Source organism: Lepus europaeus, chromosome 4 (genome assembly GCF_033115175.1).
Source record: "Lepus europaeus isolate LE1 chromosome 4, mLepTim1.pri, whole genome shotgun sequence".
In the NCBI taxonomy this organism is placed as follows: Eukaryota; Metazoa; Chordata; class Mammalia; order Lagomorpha; family Leporidae; genus Lepus; species Lepus europaeus.
This window is the reverse complement of record NC_084830.1, coordinates 23,048,895-23,073,818: the sequence shown is the minus strand read 5'-3', so window position 1 is coordinate 23,073,818 and position 24,924 is coordinate 23,048,895. Positions and strand designations below refer to the sequence as shown.

Genomic DNA, 24,924 nt, shown 5'->3' with positions numbered 1-24,924 from the left:
ATTGGTTCTAGAAAAATGCACTTGCTTACAGACAAATTATATGTAGATTAAAGTTAATAATGCTACAAACCACCATTTTCACATTCTCTTTACCCTCAAGAGAAAATGAGCTGTCCTTATTTGACAGAGGGTGGAGTGTTCCTGGAAAGAGTCTGAAGGCACAGGTTTCAACTAAGATAATAAAGACTCTCTATTGGGCTTGGAAAGCCCCAAGAAGTTGAGCCTCACGTCCAGATCCGTGTTTGAACTCTAACCTACAGGAAGTTTATGCTTGCTAGTGGAACAGCTTTATCACATGCTTACCAGCACAATGGTACTCTCTTGAGAGGAAGCAAAACTTCCATTTCTGTGATTCCCCTTGCAACCAAACAACAGCTAGTGATACTCAACAAACAAGAAATAAAAGGGAACTGCCCCAGCCAAATAAAAAGCTTCTTCAAACAACTCACAGCTAACAGCACCATAATTAATGGCAAAAGACTGGATGCTTTCCTCCTAAGATCAGGAGCAAGACAAGAATATCCGCTCTCACCATTTCAGTTCAGCAATGTATTTCTAATCAGAGCAGTTAGACAAATAACCAATCAAATGACATTCAAGTTGCGAAGGAAGAAATAAAATGATCTCAGGGCGGGTCTTTGGCAAGATATCTTTGGTAAGATACTGCTTGGGATGCCTATATTCCAAATGAGAATATTTGGACTCAAGTCCTGACTCCAGTAGAGGTTCCAGCTTTCTGATAATGAACATCCTAGAAGACAGCAAGTAATAGGTGAAGTGGTTGGGTCCCTGTCACTCATATGGGAGACGCAAATTGAATTCCTGGCAGCAGGCTTCAACCTGGCCCAGCCTTGGCTCTTACAGGCATTTGGAGAATGAACCAGCAGATGAGAGATATTCATATTCGTCCTTCCTTCCTTCCTTCCTTCCTTCCTTCCTTCCTTCCTTCCGTCCTTCCTTCCTTCCTTCGTTCCTTCCTCCCTCCCTCCCTTCCTTCCTCTTTCTCTCTCAGACAAAATAAGTATTTTTATTTTTAAAAGAAATAAAATCAGAAGACATGATTATGTATAGAGAAAATCTCCATGAATAGACACACAGAAAGAGAAAAAAAAACTACTGGAACTACCAAGTGACTTTATGAAGGTTGCTTGATAGAAGACAAATGTACAAAAGCCAGTTATGTTTCAATACATTAACAATGGGTAAGGCAAAGTGAAATTTTTAAAAAATTACATAAGAATACCAGAGTCTAGGCCGGCACAGCGGCTCAATAGGCTAATCCTCTGCCTGTGGCACCGGCACCCCGGGTTCTAGTCCCGGTTGGGGCACCAGATTCTGTCCCGGTTGCCCCTCTTCCAGGCCAGCTCTCTGCTATGGCCCGGGAGTGCAGTGGAGGATGGCCCAAGTTCTTGGGTCTTGCACCTGCATGGGAGACCGGGAAAAGCACCTGGCTCCTGGCTTTGGATCAGCGTGATGCGCCAGCCACAGCACGCTGGCCGCGGTGGCCACTGGAGGGTAGAACAATGGCAAAAAAGGAAGACCTTTCTCTCTGTCTCTCTCTCTCACTGTCCACTCTGCCTGTTAAAAAAAAAAAAGAGTCTAAAATACTTGGGAATCAATGTAATAAAAGAAATGAGAGCTCTGTACTGAAAACTACACAGAATCATTGAAACATATTACAAAAGACTTAAATAAATGGGAAGACATTCATGTTTATGGATTGAAATACATTATTGTCAAGATGGCAAGAAACTGAAAAGCTGACCTACAGAATGGATGAAAATATTTACAAATCATACCTCTAATAAGTATCCTATATTCAAGCTATACAAAGAACCATTCAACAATAAAAAGACATATAACTCATTTTTTAAATTGCCAAACAATTAGAACAGACATTGCTCCAAAGAAGACACACAAATGGACAATAAGCAAATGAAAGTTTGCTACAGAAACACAACTCGAATCTACAAGATATCACTTCACACCCACTGGGAGGGCTAAAATGCAAAGACAGACAATAACAAGTGTTAGAAAAGATGTGGAAAAATTAAAGCCCTCACATATTTTTGGTAGGATTGTAAAATGGTGCAACTACACAAGAGAAGTTCAACATACTTCCACAAAACTTGAACACAAATGTTCATAGCAGCATTATCAACCGATGAACGGGTAAGCAAAATGAGGAATATTCATGTAATGGAATATTATTCAGCCATTAAGAAGGAATGGTGTTCTGATACATGCTGCCACATGGATGAACCTGGGAAATGTCATAGCAAGTGGAAGAAGCCAGTCATACAAGCCACATTTGTATCGTTTCCTCTATATGAGACATCTGGAATAGGCACAGACAACAGAAAGAGATGAGTAGTTGTCAGGTGATGGGAGGAGTGACTGTCATTAAGTGGACTGGCTTTTTTTCTTTGGTGTGACAAAATGTTCTAAAATTATCATTTGCACATCTCTTCAAATATGCCAATAACATGTGAAATGTCCAGTTTTATTTAAAAAGTGAATTTTAGGATATATAAATTATGTCTTTAAATTATGCTATTAAAAAAAGAGCTAGTGAGACCAGTGCTATAGCATAGCAGGTAAAAGCTGCTGCCCATGGGTCTGGCATTGTGGCATAGCAGGTAAAGCTGCCGTCTGCAGTGCCAGCATCCCATATGGGCACCGGTTCAAGTCCTGGCTGCTCCACTTCCAATCCAGCTCTCTGCTATGGCCTGAGAAAACGGTAGAAGATGGCCCAAGTCCTTGGGCCCCTGCACCCATGTGAGAGACCTGGAAGAAGCTCCTGTCTCCTGGCTTTGGATCGGCGTAGCTCCGGCCATTGTGGCCAATTGGGGAGTAAATCAGCAGATGGAAGACCTCTCTCTCTCTCTCTCTCTCTCTCTCTCTCTGCCTCTCCTTCTCTCTGTGTAACTCTTTCAAATAAATAAATAAATAAACAAATAAATCTTAAAAAAAAAAAAAAGCTGCTGCCCACAACACCAGCATCTCATATGGGCACTGGTTCGACTCCCAGCTACCCCACTTCCAATCCAGCTTCCTGCCAATGTGTCTAGGAAAGCAGTGGAAGATGGTTCAAGTGGTTGGGCCCCTGCACCCATGTGGGAGAAATGGAAGAAGCTCCTAGCTTTAGCCTGGCCAGCCCCAGCCTTTGCAGCCATTTGGGGAATGAACCAACAGATGGAAGATGCCTCTCTCTCTTTCTTTCTCTCTCTCTCTAATTCTTATAAATAAACAAAATAAATTTTTGCAGAAAAGCAAATTCCAAAGCATCTGGACTCCAGAAAAGAAGGGACTTTAACTATGATCTTCAGTTCTCAGTTCTCAAAATTGTCTTGAATCACTCCAGTTATAAAAACCTGATATTATCCAGTTATAAAAACCTGATATTATCCAGTTATAAAAACCTGTTATATCCAGTTATATAAACCTGATAATTGACAGGGAGACTGGAACATATTGGTTATGTGTGGACATTTTTTAACAGCCTATATTGATAAAACCTCTACTTCCTTTTATAAATGAGGGCTTCTTCAAATGCTGTCCAATCAATTGGACCCTCTGTCATACATTTTCATCAGGTTTGACATTTCATTTTACTTTCAGGTAAAACAGCATAGAACAGAATGCAGTTCTTGGCTACAAATCTCAAAAGTCTTGAATGTTAATAGCAGCACATTGTAAACAAGATCTGTGTTTAACAAATAGTTATTCATGGGGCCCTGGGGTAGTTGTGGGAATTTAAGAACAATAATGCTTTGCAGTTGCAGAATACTTCTTTAAAAATATTTTTTTTTAAAAATCCTATGAGAGGGATCAAGAGTCATTCATTGTTTCCACTTTGCAATTCATAACCACAGAGCTAATATACCTCAAATGAGGAGATCTGCATAACTCATACAGCAGACATACACTTGAGACAGTGGTTGAGTTATGTGTAGATTTGTTTAAAGTAGATATAGAGAGGAAGGGCAGTGCAGGCAGAGGAAAACTCCAGGAGAGAAGACTCAAAACTATCATAAAAGGCAAGAGAAAAGCATGCACATATACATAGTCCCATAACTAGCACTGAGTCGGCCCTATCTTATGTGATATTTAGTATTTGGTAAGGGTTTCTATTTTTTGCCAAGTGACTAGGGTTATTTCTACATATTTCCTCTTTAATATTCATAAAAACTTTTACCATATTATTATTGTTGATATGTGAAAACCCCAGGTATATCAGTCAACTTTCCCAGTTCAAACACCTACTAAGTGGAAGAGTCATTTTTCTCCGTTAAGATTTCCCAATGAGGTTTATAAATCTGGCAAGATCTAAAAGGAATGGTAATTTCAACTATGTGCTGGGAAAAAACTGAGCCCATTAATGGTAAGGATCTGATTAATGTTTGATGAGTCTTGATGCATGAAAATGTTTCATAATTCAGAAGATTAACCACAGATTAACCTCCATCCTGGGATATATTGCTGTTTTTCAGAAGAGCAGACTGATAATGATAAAGTGACCAGAAGAACCTTGGACATCTAAATCATACCATTTCAAAGTTCCCAAGAGCTCAGAGAGGAGGCTGGGCATTGTCATACAACTGTCCTAGACTTTAGGTAATCATAGTTTTACAAATCCATATAAAGGTAGTTCAACACAGATTCAGGAAACACCCATTATTACAATATTAGCTATTACTTGTTGAAGAGTTACTCTGTGCCAAGCGCTACTTGTTATCAGGGATACTGAGATAAAAAGTATGTTTTGACTAGGAGGTGAGAAAGTATCCTAGATCATTTGAACTGTTACAATAAAATATCATAGAACCACTGACTTTTATACAACAGAAATTTATTTCTCCTATCTCTGGAGGCTGCAAAATCCAAAAACCAAGAAGACAGCAGATGCAATATCTGGTAAATGCCCCACTTCCTACTAAAATTCTGTCTTCTCACTGTAACCTCACATTATGAAGAGGACAAGAATCTCTCTTGGGTCTCTTTAAGGAAGGCACTAATCTATCCATGGGTTTCCATGCTTGTGACCTAATCACATCCCAAAAGTCCCATCTCCTAATATCATCATATTGAAGGTTAGGATTTCAAGTTATAAATTTGGGGAGGGCATAAACTTTAAGACCACAGCAGGAAGTCAACAGTTGACTAAAATACACTACCAAATAGATACGCAATGGCCAAAGGTAGGCTCCCCGAAACTCTATTTCACCCCACTGCCAGGATGCCCTCCTGTCCTGAAGAGTTCTTGCAGAATGGATTATAGATAGTTTACAGATTCTACCAGCTATGCTTCTACAATGCTCATTAGTACACAAAATTGGAAAAGCAGAATTGAGATACACCTTCCTCTTTTAGCTGTTTCTCTGTGCAAAGACAGTTATGGAAATAGTAGGTTTTTGCCACATGACGTCAGGATTGATGCTTCAGCTTTCTAAGCATCAGGAGACATCTGAGAAGGTGAGAGAGATGGCAGCTTCCACATTCCTGAATCATGCATCCGAGAGATGTTCTTCAACTCAATACTCTAATGTCAACAAGCTGCCATGTACTACGTACCATGGACTAAGTGACAAGGCAGAGATGTCTTGACAGATTGAAATCGAGACTTTAAAAAAATAGAGACAGAGATCAGAGAAAGAGAGAAAGAAAAATCAGGAGAGACAGAGAGAGTCAAATCAATCTACAACCTATCAAGAATAAAATTCTTAAAATAGATCATTAAACTCAATTATAAAACTTCACAATAGACAAGATTAACATTAATAACAATCTGTAAGAATAAGCCTGTTTAGTGTTTGTTACTAGAAGCTTAACAGGTGACCATGCTGACTACAGATTTAAATGACCTTATTTTTGGGGCCACTGCTGTGGTGCAGCAGGTTAAGCCACATCCTATATAGGTACTCATTCCTGAGTCCCGGCTGCTCCACTTCTCATCCAGCTCCCTGCTAATGGGCCTAGGAAGGCAGCAGAGGATGGCCCAAGTGATTGGGCCCTTGCACACACATGAGAGACTCATGAGAAGCACCTGGCTCCTGGCTTTGGCCTGGCTCTGCCCCAATTGTTGCAGCATTTGGAGAGTGAACCAGCAGATAGATTTATTTCTCTCTAACTCTACCTTTCAAATAAATAAATAAGTATTTTTAAATGACTTCATTTTCATATTAGGTTCCATTAATAGATTTCTGTCCAGATCCAGGAGAGAAAAGACAACTAATTTAAGGAGGCCACTCCAAAACTAGATAGCATTGAAAGAGCAATGGCCAGGGTGATGAAGCATCATTATTACCTAATTCATTCTTTAATTCATACATTCAACTATTTGTTTATTCAACCCACTCAGGATCACTAGCCATCAGAGAAATGCAAATCAAAACCATGGTGAGGTTTCACCTCATTCCAGTTAGAAGGGCTCTCATACAGAAATCAACAAATGAGAAATGTTGGCGAGGATGTGGGAAAATGGGTACCCTAATCCACTGTTGGTGGGAATGTAAACTGGTGTAGCCACTGTGGAAGACAATATGGAGATAGCTCAGAAATCTGAATATAGTCCTAGCATATGATCCAGCCATCTCACTCCTGGGAATTTACCCAAACCAAAAGAAATCAGCTATGAAAGTTACTTGTACTCCCATCACAATAGCTAAAACATGGGATCAACCCAAATGTCCATCAACTATTGACTGGATAAAGAAATTATGGTGTTTATAAACACTCTGGAGTACTACTCAGCTGTTAAAAAAAAAAAAAAAAAGGAAATCCTGTCTCTTGCAAGAAGATGGGCACAACTGGAAACCATTATACTTAATGAAATCAGGCAGTCCCTAAAGACAGATATCATGTTTTCCCTAATCTGAGGTAACTAATAGAGTACATGAAATGTAATGTATTTGAGTGAGATAGACATTTGAGATTCAATGATTGTTTACAGCCTTATCTCTTCTGCTGAGGAACAGTGTTTTTTTAAAAAAATACTATTTGATGAACTCTTTTACTAAGTGTAGGGTTAACTGTATGATCATTGTAAACTGAAAATAGATCTTTGTAAAAAATTAAGAGTGAGAAGGAGGAGGAGGAAGGGTTGGAGTATGGGCGGGAAGGAGGGTGGGGGGAAGTGTCACTATGTTCCTAAATCTGTATATATGAAATACATGAAATTTGAATAACTTAAATAAAGTTTAAAGAAAGAAAACAATTTTAGGCATATATATATATATATATATATATGACAGAGGAGTAAAAAGAGAACCTATTTTCAATTAACAAGATTCTCTTCAAAGAGATGCCTTTTGAACAGACACCTAGATGGAGTGAGGTAGAATCAGCAAGTGCAAAGGCCCTGAGGTAGGAGCAGTGCAGTGTGTTCATGGAAGCCAGGATAGATGGAGAGGGTTGGGAGATGCAGGGACAGTCAGAGAAAATGTCCCAGAAGCAGTTGTGTGCTGGTTCATGCAGGACCTCACAGTCACAGTGGAGGCTTCACATTTTCTTTTGGATCTGATGAGAAACCCCTGGAAGATTTTGAATCAAACAATGATACGGTCAAATTTATAGCTGAAAAGACTCATGCTGATCACTGTCCAGAAAATGGGTATTTAAGGAGCACCCCTCTGGCTGTGCAGCCTGGATATTTTGCACAGATGAGGGGAGACAGTGCATGTCACTGACTGCTTTCCTCAAATATCTGAAGGGTGACATAAAAGGAATCGGTTTTATTTTGTGTGCTTCCCCAGGTAAAGCTAGGAATTACAGAGGAGCATGGGTCATCTCATGAGAAGACATGTTTGCAATCAGTGCTACTCCACAGTGAAATGAGTTCTTTCGAAAAAGTGAACTCAGAGGGGTGGGCATGTAAACCGCCATTTGGGACATCCACATCCATGCTGAAGTGCATGTGTTCAAGTGCCAGCTCCCCTCCCAATTCCATCTTCCTGTTAATGCACACTGATAGGCATCAGGTGACGACTCAAGTATTTGGGTCCCTGTCACCCACCTGCGAGACTTGGACTGAGTTCTCAGCTCCTGGCTTCCACCTGGCAGCCCTCTCTCTCTCTCTGCCTTTCAAGAAGATGAAAATCAGTAAATAAACTTTTTTTAAAAACCAACCAATTAAATAAGACTTAAAAGAAAAAAAAAACTAGTTTTAAAGGAATGAACAACCTTTAAAAGAATATATTCTTTGATGGATTGAAGCAAGAAGTAAAGCAATGTATCTCAGTGCTGGTCTAGAAGACAGGTACAAGGCAAGCTGACCCTACATCGCCTTTCCAAGCCTTATAGGTCTCTCATAATCCTTTGTAAACAGAGAGTGGCTGCATATTTGAAATTCAGTAACCTCGGATTGCCACCCAAATATTATGCAACAGAATGCAGAAGTTCTGGATGTTCCTTTGTCTAGCTAAGCTTCTGTTGCTCTTATGAGAGATGTTATACAACTTGTTAATTACTAAAATCCTAGACTCTCACGCTTGGTTAAAATCATGACTTGGATGCTTGCTAGCTATGTGGTCTTGACCAAGTTAGGAAACCTCTCCAGATCTGTATTTCTTCACATGAAAAATGGGAACAATCACAGTACCTTCCTATGGGGTTGTTATGGGGATTAAATAAAAATAATCCATGTAGAATTAATTGTTAATAGCAACAACTACCGTCTCTCAAGCACCTAGAATGTGGCAGACATTGCTTAAAAAAATTGTACTGAATTCTCAGTGATCTTGCAAAGCATATATTGTGTCCTCTTTTTTACAGAGGCTCACAGAAGTTTAAGTAACCTGCCCAAATTTACAGAACTAGCAAGGGACAGAACTGCCCTAAAAATTCAAGTCTGTCTAACCAGAGTCCAGCTTCCAAGAATTTCTTGCTCTAATACACTGTTCTGTGATGCATTCAGTTGCATTACCTTGGAGAGAAATTTTCCAGGCTCTCATTTGGAGGGAAGTTGGGAGGTTTTTATCTAGTGCCTTCAAGAGTCCAGAAAGAGACAGGTTGGTAAAGCACAGTGTCTGCTTTTGTCACCAACTGCGGGCGGTAGCCGTTATGCCAACACACTCTTCTTGTGTCATTAGACAGAAGCAGTTGTTTTTGCACACTTTCTAAGTTTGGACCTGGGTAAATCTCAGTCACAGACTTGTAACCCATGGTTTCATGTGACAAAAATATTCTGAAAAGATTGTATTTTCCCCCTTCCTCCAGTCTTCCCCCTTCCCTCTTCCTGCAACTGTCTCTCTTCTTGAAGACTGATAAAAAAAAAATTTGGCACCCTTATTCTTGCAGTTAATCTTGGGTGACCTTACTATTGACAGTGACCTAATTGTTTCACTTAACTCCAATCCAGTGTTAAGAACGAGGATTCCTCATTGACAGAGCTGGGGGCCATCTCTCAGTGTTTATTTCTCTCATGGCATTCATCGTGTTCTAATCATAACAATGACAACCACTGCAGTAGCAACCAGCATGTGCCAGAGACTACCATTTGCTAAGCATTTCATACAAGATTTATCATTCATTCACCAATTTATAATTATGCAACAAGTAATTTATTGAAGATCTATGTTCTGGGCACTGTTCTACAAAAGACGTCAGCAACTAATAGAATAAATACTGACTCACAGAGCATACATTTTATGGGTGAAAAAAAGACATTAAAATATGTCAATATATGGTGATAAAAGCTACAAATAAGGAATAAAATAGAGTGGTAAGGGTGATAAAATAAAGCAGTTAGCTCTTGAATCAAGCCAATGAGGCATTTGGAATTATCCGATTTTACCAAGGACAAATCTAAGTAATTTGCCCAAAGTCACTCATTTAGTAACAGAAGAGGAAGTTGCTATATTCTAGTGATAACAATAATCAATACAACAATTATTATAATAATTACCAACTATTAAGGTAATTAGAATCACATAAAGTAGTTGCATGATTCCATTTCATAGTGAAGAAGCCAAGACTCAGAAAGATGAAATAATTTGATGAAGGCCACACAGTTTGTCAGCAGTAGAGTGAGGATTTAAACCCAGCCTGAATGGTTTGAAGTCCATGATCTTTCTACCACACATGCCTCCTCTGTTCAGTTGACTACACTGGAACAAACATGCTAAGTTTAGTCTTATTAAACTAATAAGGTAGATATTATGTCTCCACCAGGGGCAGATATTATGTCTCCATCCTCTCCTGAATGTTCTCCAGTATCCGGCATAGACAGTGACTGGTCTGCGTTCAGACCAGCCCCGTTATCCACACAGACAGATCTAAATACACAAGAAGGTGGCTTCTGGGTCACAGTGTGCAGTCCGCACTGCGGTCAGTTTTTCTCTTCAATGCCAACCGCGCTGCATGATTTTCAGAGTCTACCGCGCAACAGCAACTTGCTAGCATCAGCCAAGCGTCCCTGAAATACCCACATTCTCACCCAAACTTGTGACCTGGACACTCAAGTTTGCCTCCTTCGTAGACTTGTGTTTGTCTAGGAATGAAAGGAATCAACAAGTGGGACGTACATGCCCTGCATTTTAACGAGCCGCCATCCTGTGGAGTAAAGGGCACATTGTGATGAATTTGAAGAGCGGGCTGATTCCTGCATTAGCCCCACACCAGTCTAACAATGCTGTTCTCAACATTCCACAGCTGCACTAGAGGATTTTGCATTTTGCATTTACATGCACATCATGGCTAACCCCTTGTAAATGATCAGGATGGGTGAACGAAGGAATTATTTTTCTTCTTGCTCAATTTGTTTCATGTGAATACAACACAGTAAAATATAAGAGAAGGTATTTTTTAAAGATTTAGTAAAAAGTAGATCTTAAAGTCAGTCAAACTAAGTGCAAACTTATTTGGTTCAAATTAAGTTGCCACTTATTAACTGATAGAATTTGAAAACTGCAATATATCTGAACTTCTCTTCCATCTCACTGAAGCCTCCTCAGCTCAGAAAAACCTTCCCTGTCCACACTGGAGCCTTCCCTCTCATTGCTCTTCTCTTTCTTCCCCACGCATGTACCTTGAAGCACGCACCAGCTCCTGCCATTTGTGCCTCCCCACTGCATTGTAAACTCCACAAGTTGAGAGACCCAACCTGTGTGCTTCCCCTCATATCCCAAGAGCCTCACACACTGCTGGCACACAGGGGTAACTGGTGAAAGAAGCAGGTGGGGAATTCTGCTCAGAAGATTGCAGCTGATGACTCGGGGCACATTTATGCGACTTTCTTCAACAATGCCTCCAGGCCCCTTAGGGACCTCACACTGACTATCCACTGAGTGGCTCAGAGACAACACTGAAATGTTTTTCAGTTTTCCCAAGCCTTTCATTCTCAGGGGACAAACTGACCTCCAAATTTCCCCCAAAAGATCAAGGTCATTCTATAACACCTCATATATACCTTGTGTGTAGTGATAGCATGTACAAAAACATATTTTGGAGAGTAAGGAAGTGGTTAAAAAAATGAATTGTTTTTCTTCTTTTAGCATCAAGGTCAAATCATAGATTGAGGTGTTTTTGAGGAAAACTGCGTATTTTGTATTCTCTGAGATGGTCATTCTCTGGCATCCCTGACTGTGTTATGTTAATGGGGAGCTACTGGGAGTGGATATTGGAACTATAAACACCAGGGGTAACAGCAATAAGAGGCTCCAGGTCCAGCACTGACTGGATGAATGTCTTGTGATATCTTCCAACAGGCCTTTCTGAGACAAATGTGATCAAGCCAAAGTCATTTCTTAGAAGGAAGCTGGAAATGTACTTTCCCTGCTATCACCTGGCAAGTGGGGGCCACTGTGCATAATGAACTTCCTGGCTGAGGAGCTCATGGGCCATGTGTTGGGATGCAGCCTTCCCACACTCTGAGTTTTTCCTCCTATAAACTCTCCACAGGGAAGTAACAGCTATCTGAAATAAGGTATCTCCTTTTTAGACATGATCTTATAGAGCCCTGGCAATAGTCTCTTTGCATGGCAATAGTCATGCAAATAGTCTATTTGCATGGCAATAGTCATGCAAACAGATGCCACTGTGCTCCCCTAATGTAAGAGGCACAGAAATTACCTGATAGGTCTAGTACTTAAACAGCATGGCCCCAGAGCCTGAGCGCTCATCCACGCCAAACATGCTCCCATCAGTCTCTTCAATCTCCCCACTGCTAACTCCATCAGCACAAGTGAAATTAACAGCCAGCTTCTCTCAACTCTAGACTGAACAGAAGTTTGGAATTCAACAGACCTTAGTTTGAATTCTAAAAGCTGTGAGACCTCTCATAAGTTGCTTAATGTCTTCAGTTCTCCATTTCTTTATTCTAAAAAGACAGGAATACCCATAATTCCTTCCTAGAATGGTTTTGGACATTGTAAATTTTCTGTAAAGGGTCAGGAAATAAGTATTTTAGGTCTTACATGCAGCACAACAAATCTCTATTACATCTTAACTTGCAGTTTTAGTGTGAGAGTAGTCAAAGATCGTATAGAAATAAATGGTGGAGTTTATGTTCCAATAAAAGTTTATTTACAAAAGAAAGTAGCATCTTCAGAGCAAAGGAAAAAATTAACCAACATAAAAGGACAACCTGTGGAAATAGTCACAGAAAATATTTGCAAACCATATGTCTGATAAGGGGCTAATATCCAAAATATACAAGCAACTCAGCTTAATAGCAAGAAAAGAAATAACCTGATTTTAAAATGAGCAAAGGAGAGGGAGACTAGGGTAGGAAGAACCACTATCCTCCTAAATTTGTATATACAAAATGCATGAAGTTTGTATTCCTTAAATAATTTTTTTTAAAAATTAGCAAAGGATCTGAATAGATATTTCTCAAAAGAAGATTAAGAAGGCCAACAGGTATATGAAAATGTGTTTAGGGAGATGCAAATTAAAACTACACCGAGATGCTATCCCATAGCTGTTAAAATGGCTGTTATCAAAAAGATGAGTGATAACAACCATTGGCAAGGATGTGAAGAAAAGGGAACTCTTGCACACTTAAGGATGTAAATCAGTATACCTAGAAAACAGTGTGAGATTCCTCAAAAAATTAGAGAATTACCAATGATCCAAAAATCCCAGAACTGGGCATGGATATACCTAAAGGAATAAAATCAGTATGTAGAGACTTATCTGCACTCCCTTGTGCATTGCACCATTATTCACCATGGCCAAGACACAATCAACACAAGTATCCATCAACTGATCAGTGATGAAGAAAACGTGGCATATAAACACAATGAAATACTATCAGCCTTTAAAAAACAATCCTATCATTTGTGGTAACATGAATTAAGGAAGAACATTATACTTAGTGAAATAAACCAGGCAAACACAGACATAATTTCTCAAATAAATAGTACAACAAATTATATAAATAAGTATATAGATCAATGACTTTATTTAGAGTCTAGATCAGTAGCTTTCCAGATGTAATTTTCAATAGATCTCAAAATGGGATCTCCAGTCCAGAAACAGCAGCATCACCTAGGAACTACTTAAAAATGCAAATTCTTAGCCTAAAGCAGACCTACCTACTCAATGAGAAACTCCAGGAATGAGATGCAGCATTGGGTGTTAGGTCAAGCCTCCAAGTGATGTCAAGGCAGCAAGAACTGTGAGATCCACTGATCTAGACATTCCATCCAATTTCTTAAACAGACCTTTCCTAAGACTTTTTTGGGAACCAGATTTGTCTTTTTTCTTTCTTTTGTCCTGAGAGTATAAAATAAAAATTGAATACACGCTTGAGAAAAAGAACAAACAATAATCACAAAACAAATATAGCCAGAGGCTAAGGTTTGTCAACACTAGCTTTAACGAAAGTGTGAGATAGTGTATGTGCTTTGCATGATCCATACAATTTAAGTCATCAACATGATATAATTATTCTGGTTCCCACATGAGAAGACCATACATTCAGGTTAGGTGAAAAAAAAAAAAAAATCCAAATCAATATCAAAGAAGTTTCACATTGTCAGTGACCTCTGAAGTGTTACTTAGGCAAATACATGAAACATTAAAAACTCCCTACACTCCACTCCCAATAAATATTTTTATACATGGGTAATTCTATAATATTTATTTTTAGGATTTCCAATACTATAGAAATATTTATACTAAAAAGTATTCATTGATTAACTGGGGCATCTTGGGGTTTTGCTGTTGTTCTCAATTTAGCTTTGTTTGTTTATTTTGCTAAAACTAAGAACCATACCTATAGATCTCCATGGTTCCACAGTTTGGGGAACTGCTGCTTTTATCACACAAAAAGGATAGCCCAACACAAACAGCAGTTTGTTCTTTCTGGGAGGAAAGGAATTGCATTCTTATGGAATTATCCCCAAGATTCAAAACTAATAACTCCCCTGGGTAGAAGCCACTGAAACACTGTGAGACAACCCAGTGCTCTGCACTCCCAGTGCCAAGAACAAGCTTAGGTCACCCAAGGAAAAAGCACAATAATCTTGCATTTGTTCCTGCTGATTAAAGTCAAGCAGCTTCCAGGAAAATGTTAGGCGCCCCTTGTGTCACTATGTTGAATTAATATGTGAACAGTATTAATGATGGAAAAACTCAATTATATCCAACATGTGCAAAGTTCTGTAGTTGGATTTGTCAGTAATCAAACTGTGTACCGAGAAAGTCTATTTTGTCAGTAAACGAACCTTCAGAGTAGAGAAGAAGCATTCTGTACACATAAACACAAGGACCTAAACCAAGGGTTCCTGATAAATATTTGATAATGAAGACATGGGTGGAGTAGATGCCTTCATGCTTCAGATATATCCTGACAAATGTGCTTATAAAACATGCTCAAGGGAGTTATTAAAAAGGGGAAGTGGCTTAGCGTGCCATAAATCATGTCTCTTCAAACAGTAAAGAAGGAAGATGACATGTCCAGGAAGATGCAAGGCATTATGTTTTAATTAAAAGAATGTAGTATTCAGTGTTTGAAGACCCATGTTCGAGTTTCAGCCCCACCACTCCTAAGCTGTACAACCTTGAACAGTTCACTTAAGTCTTTCGGCACCTCTATTTCCTATCTGTAAAACACAGTATGATAATCATTCCCATCTCACACGCTTTGGTCAAGGTCAAAGTAGAGGAGTTTAAAAACCCATTGTAAACTATAAAACTTCAAAGTACTATCATCTAACGTTCTGATGAGCTAAAGTAGAATCTCTGGTGATGAGAGAGTAAAACAATGTTGTGTTGAGTGTAACCAGCTGAAACCAGACCAAGGGTGTTATATTCCAAAAAATGTCTTACTCATCTTGGGCTGCCATAGCAAAGTAGCGAAGATTGGGTGGTTTAAACAACAGAAACGGATTAGCTCACATTGTGCAGGACAGAAGTCTCTAGGATTAAGGTATCAGTCAGCAGGACTGGTTTCTTCTGAGGCGCTCTCCTTGACTGTAGATGGCCCTCTCTTCCCTGTGTCTCCTCACATCATCTTCCTTCCATCTGTGTATCTGTGTCCAAATTCCCTCTTTTTATAAGGACACCAGTCACATTAGGCTAAGACTCATCCCAATGACCTACTTTAGTTTAATTACCTCTGTGAAGACTCTATCTCCAAATAAGGTCACATTTTAAGTATTGGAGGTTATGACTTCAACATATGAATTTGAATGTGTAGGGTGTAGGGGCACAGGGAATATAATTCAACTCATAACAAATTTCATTTCTTCTGTTGAAAAATGACCATATGGGGATGAGAGTTTGGCACAGCAGTTGGGATGAACTTAGGGCACCTGCATGCCATACCAAATATCTGGGCTAATGTCTTGGCTCTGCTTCCAGTTCCAACTTCCTGCTAATGCACTCCCTGGGAGTCAGCAAGTAATGGCTCAAGTACCTGAGTCTCTGACCCAGCCTGACCCAGCCCTGGTAGTTGCAGGCATCTGTGGAATGAACCAGCAGATGGACGGCATATCTGTGTCTATTTCTCTCTTTCTCTCTAAGAAAAACACATCAATGCTTTTAAAGCGACCAGATTCATAGTGTTTCCCAATCAAAGCCTGATTCTCCTAAGGTTAAAATATTCCATTCTATAATGCTTGCTGGCTTTCTAAGAAGACAGATTATTTACTTCAAAATAAGGATCCAAGTCTGGTCTCCTATCATCTCCAGACACCAGAACACTAGGTGGTGTTCCTCCTTTCAGATAATTACCTTAATTTCGCAACAAATCTGTCACCACTTGCCCTTGTCTTCAGCTTACAGACAACAATTTGTCTCACGTTGATATACGCAGACACTGAAGTTTTTAGATTTCAAACTTAATTCTTTGTCCAAGAAATGTATGTATCAGTTATCAGTCATTTTTGTTCCAAGCCTACAGATTACTGAGATTTTCCAAATGAGTCACTTCCATTAAATTATTGGGTCAGAGGCATACATAAATATAATTACACAAGGGGCCAGCATGTGGTACAGCAGGTTAAGCTGCCACCTGCAATGCCGGCATCCTGTTTGGGCTCCAATTTGATTCCCAGCTGCTACACATCAGATCCAGCTCCCTTGCTAATGTGCCTTAGGAAAGCAGTGGAGGATGGCCCAGGTGCTTGGGCACCAGCATTCATGCCGGAGACCTGGATGAGACGTGAGGCTCCTGGCTTCTGTCTGGCCCAGGGCTGTCTGCTGTGGTCATTTAGGGAGTAAATCAGCAGATGAAAGATCTCTCTCTCTCTCTCTGTCTCTCTTTCTCTCTGTAACTCTGCCTTTCAAATCAAATAGATAAATCTTTCAAAATATAATAATTATACATACTCACAAAAATCTATGAGGGTACTTCCCAAAGTTTATAGAAAAAAGATATTTTAAACAAAACTATGCATAGATTTTAAAATTTTTATATCAAAATATACTTATCTTTTAATTCAATTTTCCATGAGTTTTTTCAAGTATCTTTGAATATATTGGATATTTATAATATAAAATAGAGGCTTTTTAAATTAAAATTACACCTTTTTAAACTCATGCTTTCTCAGAATTTCAGTATCCTTCCTTCAGTCATGAATTATCTTGCCATTTTAGAAAAGGGCAGGGGCTGGTGCTGTGGCACAGCAGGTCAACGCCCTGGCCTGAAGCACCTGCAACCCATATGGGTGCCGGTTCTAGTCCCGGCCGCTCCTCTTCCAATCCAGCTCTCTGCTATGGCCTGGGAAAGCAGAGGAAGATGGCCCAAGTCCTTGGGCTCCTGCACCCACGTGGGAGACCCGGGAGGAAGCTCCTGGCTCCTAGCTTCAGGTCAGCTCAGCTCTGGACGTTGCAGCCATCTGGGGAGTGAACCAGCAGATGGAAGTCCTCTCTCTGTGTCTCTACCTCTCTCTGTAACTCTGTCTTTCAAATAAATAAAATAAATCTTAAAAACAAGAAAAGGGTAATGTCCCATGCAGAATTGGTGCACGGATTTCCCAGGGGTAAGTCATCATAACACTATTTCTAACATCAAAAAACAGCCTGACACTTAGCCATAGGAGTTTGTGAACAAATCATGAGGCAGCCACAGAATGGATTACAGTGTTCACATTGAAGATCATGTTTTTTGGAAAATATATAATGGCAAGAGGTGATACTCTTGCTTGGTAAAATGTTAAGTTAAAAGAAATATAAAAATGATGCCAATTTTAAGGCTGTATTTACCTCAAAGAATGTAGAAGGGATATTCACCAATGTATCAATAAGCTTATTTCTTAAGTAATGAGATTGTATATAATGTTTTGTTTCTTCTGTGTACTGTACCTACTTCAATTTTTCTATAAAATGCATGTATCATTTATAAAAAATTAATAAGTGAAAATTTCCCTCTAAAAAGTTGTTTTAGACAAAATGCCATAAGCTCACTATCTTTTTCACAGACATTAGAACTATACTTCTGGGGAATAATACCTTAGGAAAACCAATCAAGAAAATATAAAAATAATTGTGTTCTCAACAATGTAGTGTAACCTGTCATGATATAAAAAGGCTAATTTTTAAAACAAAGACAAAAGTCTGATGAAGCACTCAGTGTTGACCAAGATTAGGAGTTGATGAAAAGATGTATTTCCAGTGATATCTATAGAATGCTGGACGATGGACATGGCCTAAGTAAACACACCTACAGTAAGATGCTGAGTCTCCTCTGAGAACAACAAACAGGTTTGCATGAGTGACAGGGCAGGAACATCAAATCAGGGGTTGAATAAGCATCAAGTTCATTGTCCAGGATAAGATCCCCTTGAGCATGAGATAGTACCCTCAGAGTAGCTACTAGCAAATGTCAGATACACACTAGGACTAAAGCAGGACCAGGACACATGGCCACCCAAAAAAAGGGGTTGATCATTAGTAGGCCTTAAATGCCAGCCTCAGATATTTGAACTTCATACAAAGAATTTTGGCATATGGGGGTTGAAAGGAAATGTCAGTGCCCTCTAGCCTAGCCAATCCAATTCTTGCCTTTCCAACTTTTCCACAAATAGTTATCAAGCCTTTGCTTAAATTTCTCCAAGACAAAGAACTCATTATCTTGGAATAGCTGCTAGAAAATTCTTCATTGTATTCAGCTGCAAATTATCTCCCTGTATTGCCCATCTATCTGGCCCAGTCCTGCCATCTCAGAGACAAGCACAATGCTAATCTTCCTTTATAGTGATAAATACAAAGACAGATATTATGACCCTCTAAATCTTCCCTTTTGGGGGTTCAGTGTCTTGACCCATCCTTCCTAAAGCATTGTCAATGTTCTCTGTATGTCTCCTAATTAGCTTTTAAGTTAATACACTCTTGTCATCTTCACTGCTACCATCTTGGTCATGATCACTGTCGTTTCATGCTTATATTTCCAGATCTCCTCCTGGGCAATCTCTCTCACTCTCTAGCTCTCTCTTTATCTCATAGCCCATCCTCCAACCCATAGTCTGTATTGCAGCCAGCATGATCCTTCTAAAACACAAAACCGACTGTGACACTGTCCTACTTAACAAACTTCATTCTCCCAAGGATCAATTGTAGCTCCATAGCAAGAAGTTCTAGCCCCTGCTACCACCCCAGCTTCTCTCTCTCTTCTTTGCCTTATCCTCTACAGTCCTTCTTTTCAATCCTCCTGCCCTCAGCCTACTGACAGTACTGTCATCTCTGCCTGGAACGCTGTTCCCTCCACCACCTTCACCTTTCTTATCCCTTCTAAGCGTTGGTCTCAATTTAAACTTCACTTCCTATAGAAAATTTATCATGGTCCCATTAAGTCTGGATTAAATACTAGGTGGTGTCACAGGAACCTAAACTCCTTTTCGTCAAAGCAAGCACAAATTAAAATTGCCTAGTTCCTTGTTTAGCCCTTCTGCTACATTGTAAATTCCATGAGAGCAAGTCTGCCTTTTTCAGCACTGTGGTCTTCAGCATCTAGCACAGTGGTTGGCACATAATAGTTGCTTAAAAAAAAATATTGCTAATAGATAAAATTGTTCAAAATGTAGTCTGTATAATATAAAGTAGAATGACTATCATTTTTCATTTTCTAAAACTCTAGACCTCTTTTTAAAAATAAATTCTAACTTTATTTTACAATAAACTTCTCCCTACTGACTTTATTGTTAATTTAAACTTCTAAACTTTAACCATATGAAGCCAGCACTTCTCTTCTACTTTTCTCTGTTCTTTTCTCTCCTAATCTCCCCTTCCTCAATCTTCTTTTCCTTCTCTCCATCTCTCCCACTCTTTCTCCTCTCCCTCCCCTTGTTGTACCATCTCTCATAAACATAGACACACTCAATAATTTGCAATTGACTTCTAGGACTCAATAATAAGGCATTTTATACATGTCTCTGCACCTGCATACACACACAATTAAAAAGTCAAAATAGACAGCAACTTATTCCTAACTGTTGAACAACTACTCCCGTCCTTTCTCTGGGCAAATGTGATTCTTATGTTATGCCTTCATGGATGTCAATGATGTTGAATGAACAGCAATAAGGCAGAACCCAGTAGCGTACCACTAAAGACATCCATATGTTAATCCATCTGTTAATCAGCTCTATTTTAATAAATGCATTTAACCAGTCATTAATCCGGCCCATATGCACTCTTCTAATCTAGAAGATCAGAAGACCTGGGTCTTCCTGAAATCAAGCTTTTGAGATGATTAGTGTTTATTGCCCTATAACCATTATCCAGGTGCTTTCATATACTTTATTTTATTCAAAACTTGCACTGTATGTTATCCTTTCTTCATAGATAGTAAAACCATCATTCAGGAAAAAAATCACAGAAGTAGCAATTACCAGAACAGGGACATGAACCCAGGTCCAAGTTCATGGTCATTAGCCCACGTTACACAGGGGCCCTCTCAAAAAAAGAAAGCCTGCATAATTTGACTCATGCTGGCTCTTAATCACCACCTACTCCTCTCTCTGAAATGTCCATTGAATTAATTAATCCTTTGATTAGAAATTCTTAACCAGAGAATCATAACAACTCAAGGGAGTCTGAGGGTAGACTTGTTTGAACACCCTGGAAGTTTATACAAAGTGAAATATGTTGTGTTTTGCACATTTTTTTCTAAAAGTATTATGCATCTGAATCTCAAAAGGATCACAGTCCCAACAGTTTTAGAACAACTTGAAGTTTAAAGAATTCCCTATAAAGCTTGATCATCAATCATTTCTCTGGAGTTTTAGAAAGCACATATTTCTCTATTAAGAGCATCTAAACTACTTTCTCATCTCCAGCTTCACAAAACCTCCAACACTTTCAAGAGAGCCTTTTGAGATTTTGCCTGATGGTTTATTTTCAGGCCCTGGATAACTTATCTGGGGCCAGCCAGTCAACAGACTATGAAAAGACAACCTAAGGGTGCTTAGTGCACCTGCACCTTGCCAGGCTCCACCCTGGAATGGAGCAAGAGGATTCTTTTGCTTTCAAAAAGTCCACAGAGGCAGAATTGCAAAAAGCCCTTCACTTAGCTTTTACTGGCCAGGGGTAAGGTTAAGATGGATAATGCTGGCAACAGGAGAAACCCAGCAGTTGAGATGTGAATTAGAGAAGCTGATAGAATGAAACACTTCAGAACATTATCACAAATATCCAGAAAGTCTAAGCCCCTCCTTTATTAAATAAGTAGAAGACTGTGCCTTTTTCTGATATCCATGGTTGAACTTTATTCTTTATCATTTTTCATTATAGAAGATAATTTCCAGATATGCTTTTGTATCTCTGTCATCTGTTTCAATGCCTTAACATAATAATAGTCATTCACAGAAAATGCACAAAAATCCACAAGAATGCATGGAGCATACTAGGTGGGTCCATGCACTTACTAGGCTGAAAGATGCAAAGGCAAAAAGGGTTGATTCCTGCCCTGGAGAAGTTTACAGGCCAGTGGAGGATAGGCAAGTAAACAGACAGTTGCAATGAAGAATACTAAGGGCTTTGATAGTGGAAATAAAGGGAGCTCTGAGAGAATATGGGAGGGCCACGGAATCCATGTGAAGGATGCAGAGCAGATGGCCTGAGTAGTTTCCAAGAGAAAGTGAATTTCTCCTGAGTCTTCCAAAGAAAATAAAAGTTAGACACAAAAGCTAGAGAAGTAGAAGGAGGCATAGTTGTGCTTACATTTGTATACAATTTGGGCGTAAAATGTGTGACAATTGGGCATAAAATGTGGAGAGTAAATGAATGGTAAGCTAAGAGATTGAAAGTACAAGAAAAGCATTGAGAACCTGAATACACCAACATTAGTCTTAAAAGAAAAAAAGTAAAACCCACTGAATGCTTCCCAAAAAAGATCTGCATGATTATTTATATTGCATTTTTCAAAGACCACATGGGAGATCCAGATGGAACTCCTGGCTCCTGGCTTCAGCCTTGCACAGCCCTGACTGTTGTGGCCATCTGGGGAGTGAACCAGTGGATGGAAGATCTTTCTCTCTCACTTTGCCTTTCAAATAAGTACAATAAATTTTTAAATAAATAAATATAAATTAAAAGGCCATCTGACACCAGCTTCCAACAAGATGCAGGCATGGAATGGGCAGGACTGGCCCCAAAGGGGACTCACGGGGAGTTGTGACCAGAACGGACTTTGAGAAATTATTGTCCTGAACTGAAACAGCAGCAGGGGAGATGGACACATGGGTGTGTTATGAACCATGTTCAGCAGGTGAAGTGGACAAGGAGTAGTGTTTGATTGTCATGAAGGTGGGAGAGGGAGTCACCCAGGGCAATTCGCTACATGCCACACAACTTGAAAGGCATTTCAGCAGGGGGAAGAAGAGGAAGCACACGTCTACAAGGAGGAAGAAGCCAATTCAGTTTTGAACACGTGGATTTTGATACCCAAAGGGTATCGAAGTGGGCCAGGTTCAATGTAAAAAGCTGGCATTTTAGGAGAAAAACCAGGAGAGGCTACCGATTTGAGCAATACAATTGACAGTGTGAAATAGTAAGTCCAATGATCTGGGAATCATGGTTTCAGAGAATCCAGGACACAGTCTTAGAAATAGACAGGGAGTGACCAACAGCAGAGACAAAAGTGCTCCAAACACTCAGTGACTGAGCTACCAAGAGCTCTTCTTCTTCGCCCCTGGCAAAGTCTGGCCACCAGGGCTGAGTGCAGTTCCAACTGACTGGGTGTGAGACAACAAATGGGTGGTTTGGACTCCAAGCCTGGGAGTGTCACCCACTCTTTGAAGACGTTTGGTTGCAAGAGAAGGAGAAAACCGGGATGGCAGCTGGAGGGGAAGAGTGGAGGAGGACTAAGTACCTGTTTAAGCACGGAAACTGGTTCTCTGTGCTACTGGCGGCAGATAAACACTTGAATACCAGAACCAGGTTCCCTCTGGGTCCTGCTGAGTGCTAGAAAGGCTTTTGTTTTCATTCCCTTTATCAGTGAGAAGCGGCTCCGGGCTTAACCTGTTAAACTGAAACCGGAGTGTGGAAGCCCAGCCATCGCCAACCCCTTTGACCCACCGCACCTGAGGAGGCTGAGCCCGCCGCCCCTGCAGACGCTCCCCACCTGCTGTTGGCCCTTGGCGATTCCCAAGTCCAGATCAAAAGCGCCAATAATCAGCTGGGACCCCAGGTTCCCTCTGTTCTCATCCAAAATTAACCTGATCCATTGGAAAGGCATGTTCAAATAGGAGAGTACAAAGGGCCTGGAGACTGATATCTGTACACGTCAATCAATCAACATCTCCCGCGTGGAGCCTGCCTGGGGATCTGCCGTGGGGAAGGGGCGGCCTCCAACCCGGGGGAGGGGGAGGGGTGATTCTATTTCCCGCAGCCACGTGTAGAACCCCGGAGAACGCACCAAAAACACATGGCTTGAAAACCCCATCTTTGCCCAGCCCGTGTCCAACAGGTCATCAACAAGTAGCCGGGCGGCCTCGCTGCCCGGACAGGCAGAGCTGCCGGCGCCTCGCGGCGGGTCGCGACCCTGGAGCTTCGCCCGCGAGTCACGGGCTCGGGCGTGGGGAGTCGAGACCCGTCTGAGCCCCTCTCTGCGAGTGCTGCCGGCTCGTTTTCCAGAAAACGAGGTTCGTCTTTGCAGACGCCAGCATGTTGTCTGGCAACGAAAACTCTCAATGAGTTAAGCTCCCCGTTGCGCGCCTGGAAACTGCTCCAGCTGAGCGCATGGGAACGCAGCCCAACAGGGACCGTTTTCCGGCAAAGCTGGAGGCCCTTTGCGAGGTTTCTCCGTTTGACAGAGCAGCGGGTCTGGCCCGGGAGCCCCAGCAATGGAGGACGGGTGGGGAGAAGCGCCTACCGTACCCGATCGGCGTGGCGGGTCATGCTGCGGGCGTCTCGGTGCCTGCTCGGGTCAGGGCGCTGCGGACGCGGCCTCCGCTGCGCCCCGGGGGCCTGGGAGCTGTGCCCGGGACGGCGGCTGCGGACTGCTCTTGTTTGCACTGGGCCGTTTGCTTTTGGGATTTCTCCAATGCAGATGTAGTCAGGGGGCCGCTGTCCCGGGGGACACTGATTCCATTGGAAGCTGGCCTTTGACAAGACACACACATGACCTTTGACTAAAATGGCTTTGGGGAAGGAAAGTGTCCTGAGGCCGAAGACGGGGCGTGCAGCGCAGCCGCTCACATTCCCGCCCCCAACAGCGCCTAGTTAATTTTTCATCTTGCAAGGAGAGGCTCCGCGCGGTTCTGCTTGCCGCGTCTCCTTCCTTTGGGAGGAGCCCTTCGCTGTTTCCCAAAGGATTTTACTGAGGAAGTTTCCTGCCGCGTTGTGGTTGCGTTGCCTGAACGCAGTCCCGGGTTAGACCCGGGCAGGCCTACATGGTATAAGTTCCTCTAACGCCCTTGGAACATCACCGTTTTGTTTTGTTTTTCTAGAACATGCTACAGTTTACAATTGCAGCTTTTCACATTCGCGCTGTCATTTGGCCTCCCAAACAAGTTGCGGGAGGCTTGCCTACTACTTAACGTTTTTTCACGAAAAGAAATAAAAGCTGGGGGTGGGGGTTGGGGGTGGGGGTGGGGAAGAGATTTGCTGGATCACCCGACCAGAAGGTGCTGTGAGAATCCACATCCAGTCCACCTCCCTCCCAGGTAACCTGCACTTCACTTAATGATAACACAATTCATAGAAAGCAGCAGTAGCCAGAATTATTATTTTTCAATTGTAAAAGTGAGTGTTAGAAATCTTTTTTTTTTCCCAAGCTTTATTCATTCATTTAGTTATTTGAAAGGCACAGCAACAAGGGGGAGTGGTGGGAGCAGAGAGACAAAAAGAGAAGATGAACTCCTATCGGCTGGTTCGCTCTCCCAAATGCCTGCAGTAGCCAGGTTTGGGCCAGGCAGCAGTAAGAACAAGGAACGCCATCCTGGTTTTTCAGGAGTGGCAGGGGCCCAGACACCTGGACCATCTTCTGCTGCCTTCCCAGGAGCACTAGCAGGGAGCTGGCTGGGAAGCAGAGTAGCT

At 41.1% G+C, this 24,924-nt stretch overlaps 1 protein-coding gene across 1 annotated transcript in view; it reads right to left on the bottom strand.

Annotated features, from left to right (window-relative positions):
- Nucleotides 1–24,116, bottom strand: part of ENPP2 (ectonucleotide pyrophosphatase/phosphodiesterase 2) — a 116,579-nt gene extending 92,463 nt beyond the window's left edge. The window contains exon 1 of the mRNA XM_062188062.1: nt 23,764–24,116. Coding sequence (XP_062044046.1) covers nt 23,764–23,784 — 21 coding nt within the window. The 5' untranslated portion in view covers nt 23,785–24,116. The remainder of the gene's footprint in view (nt 1–23,763) is intronic.
- Between the last annotated feature and the right edge of the window lie 808 nt (nt 24,117–24,924).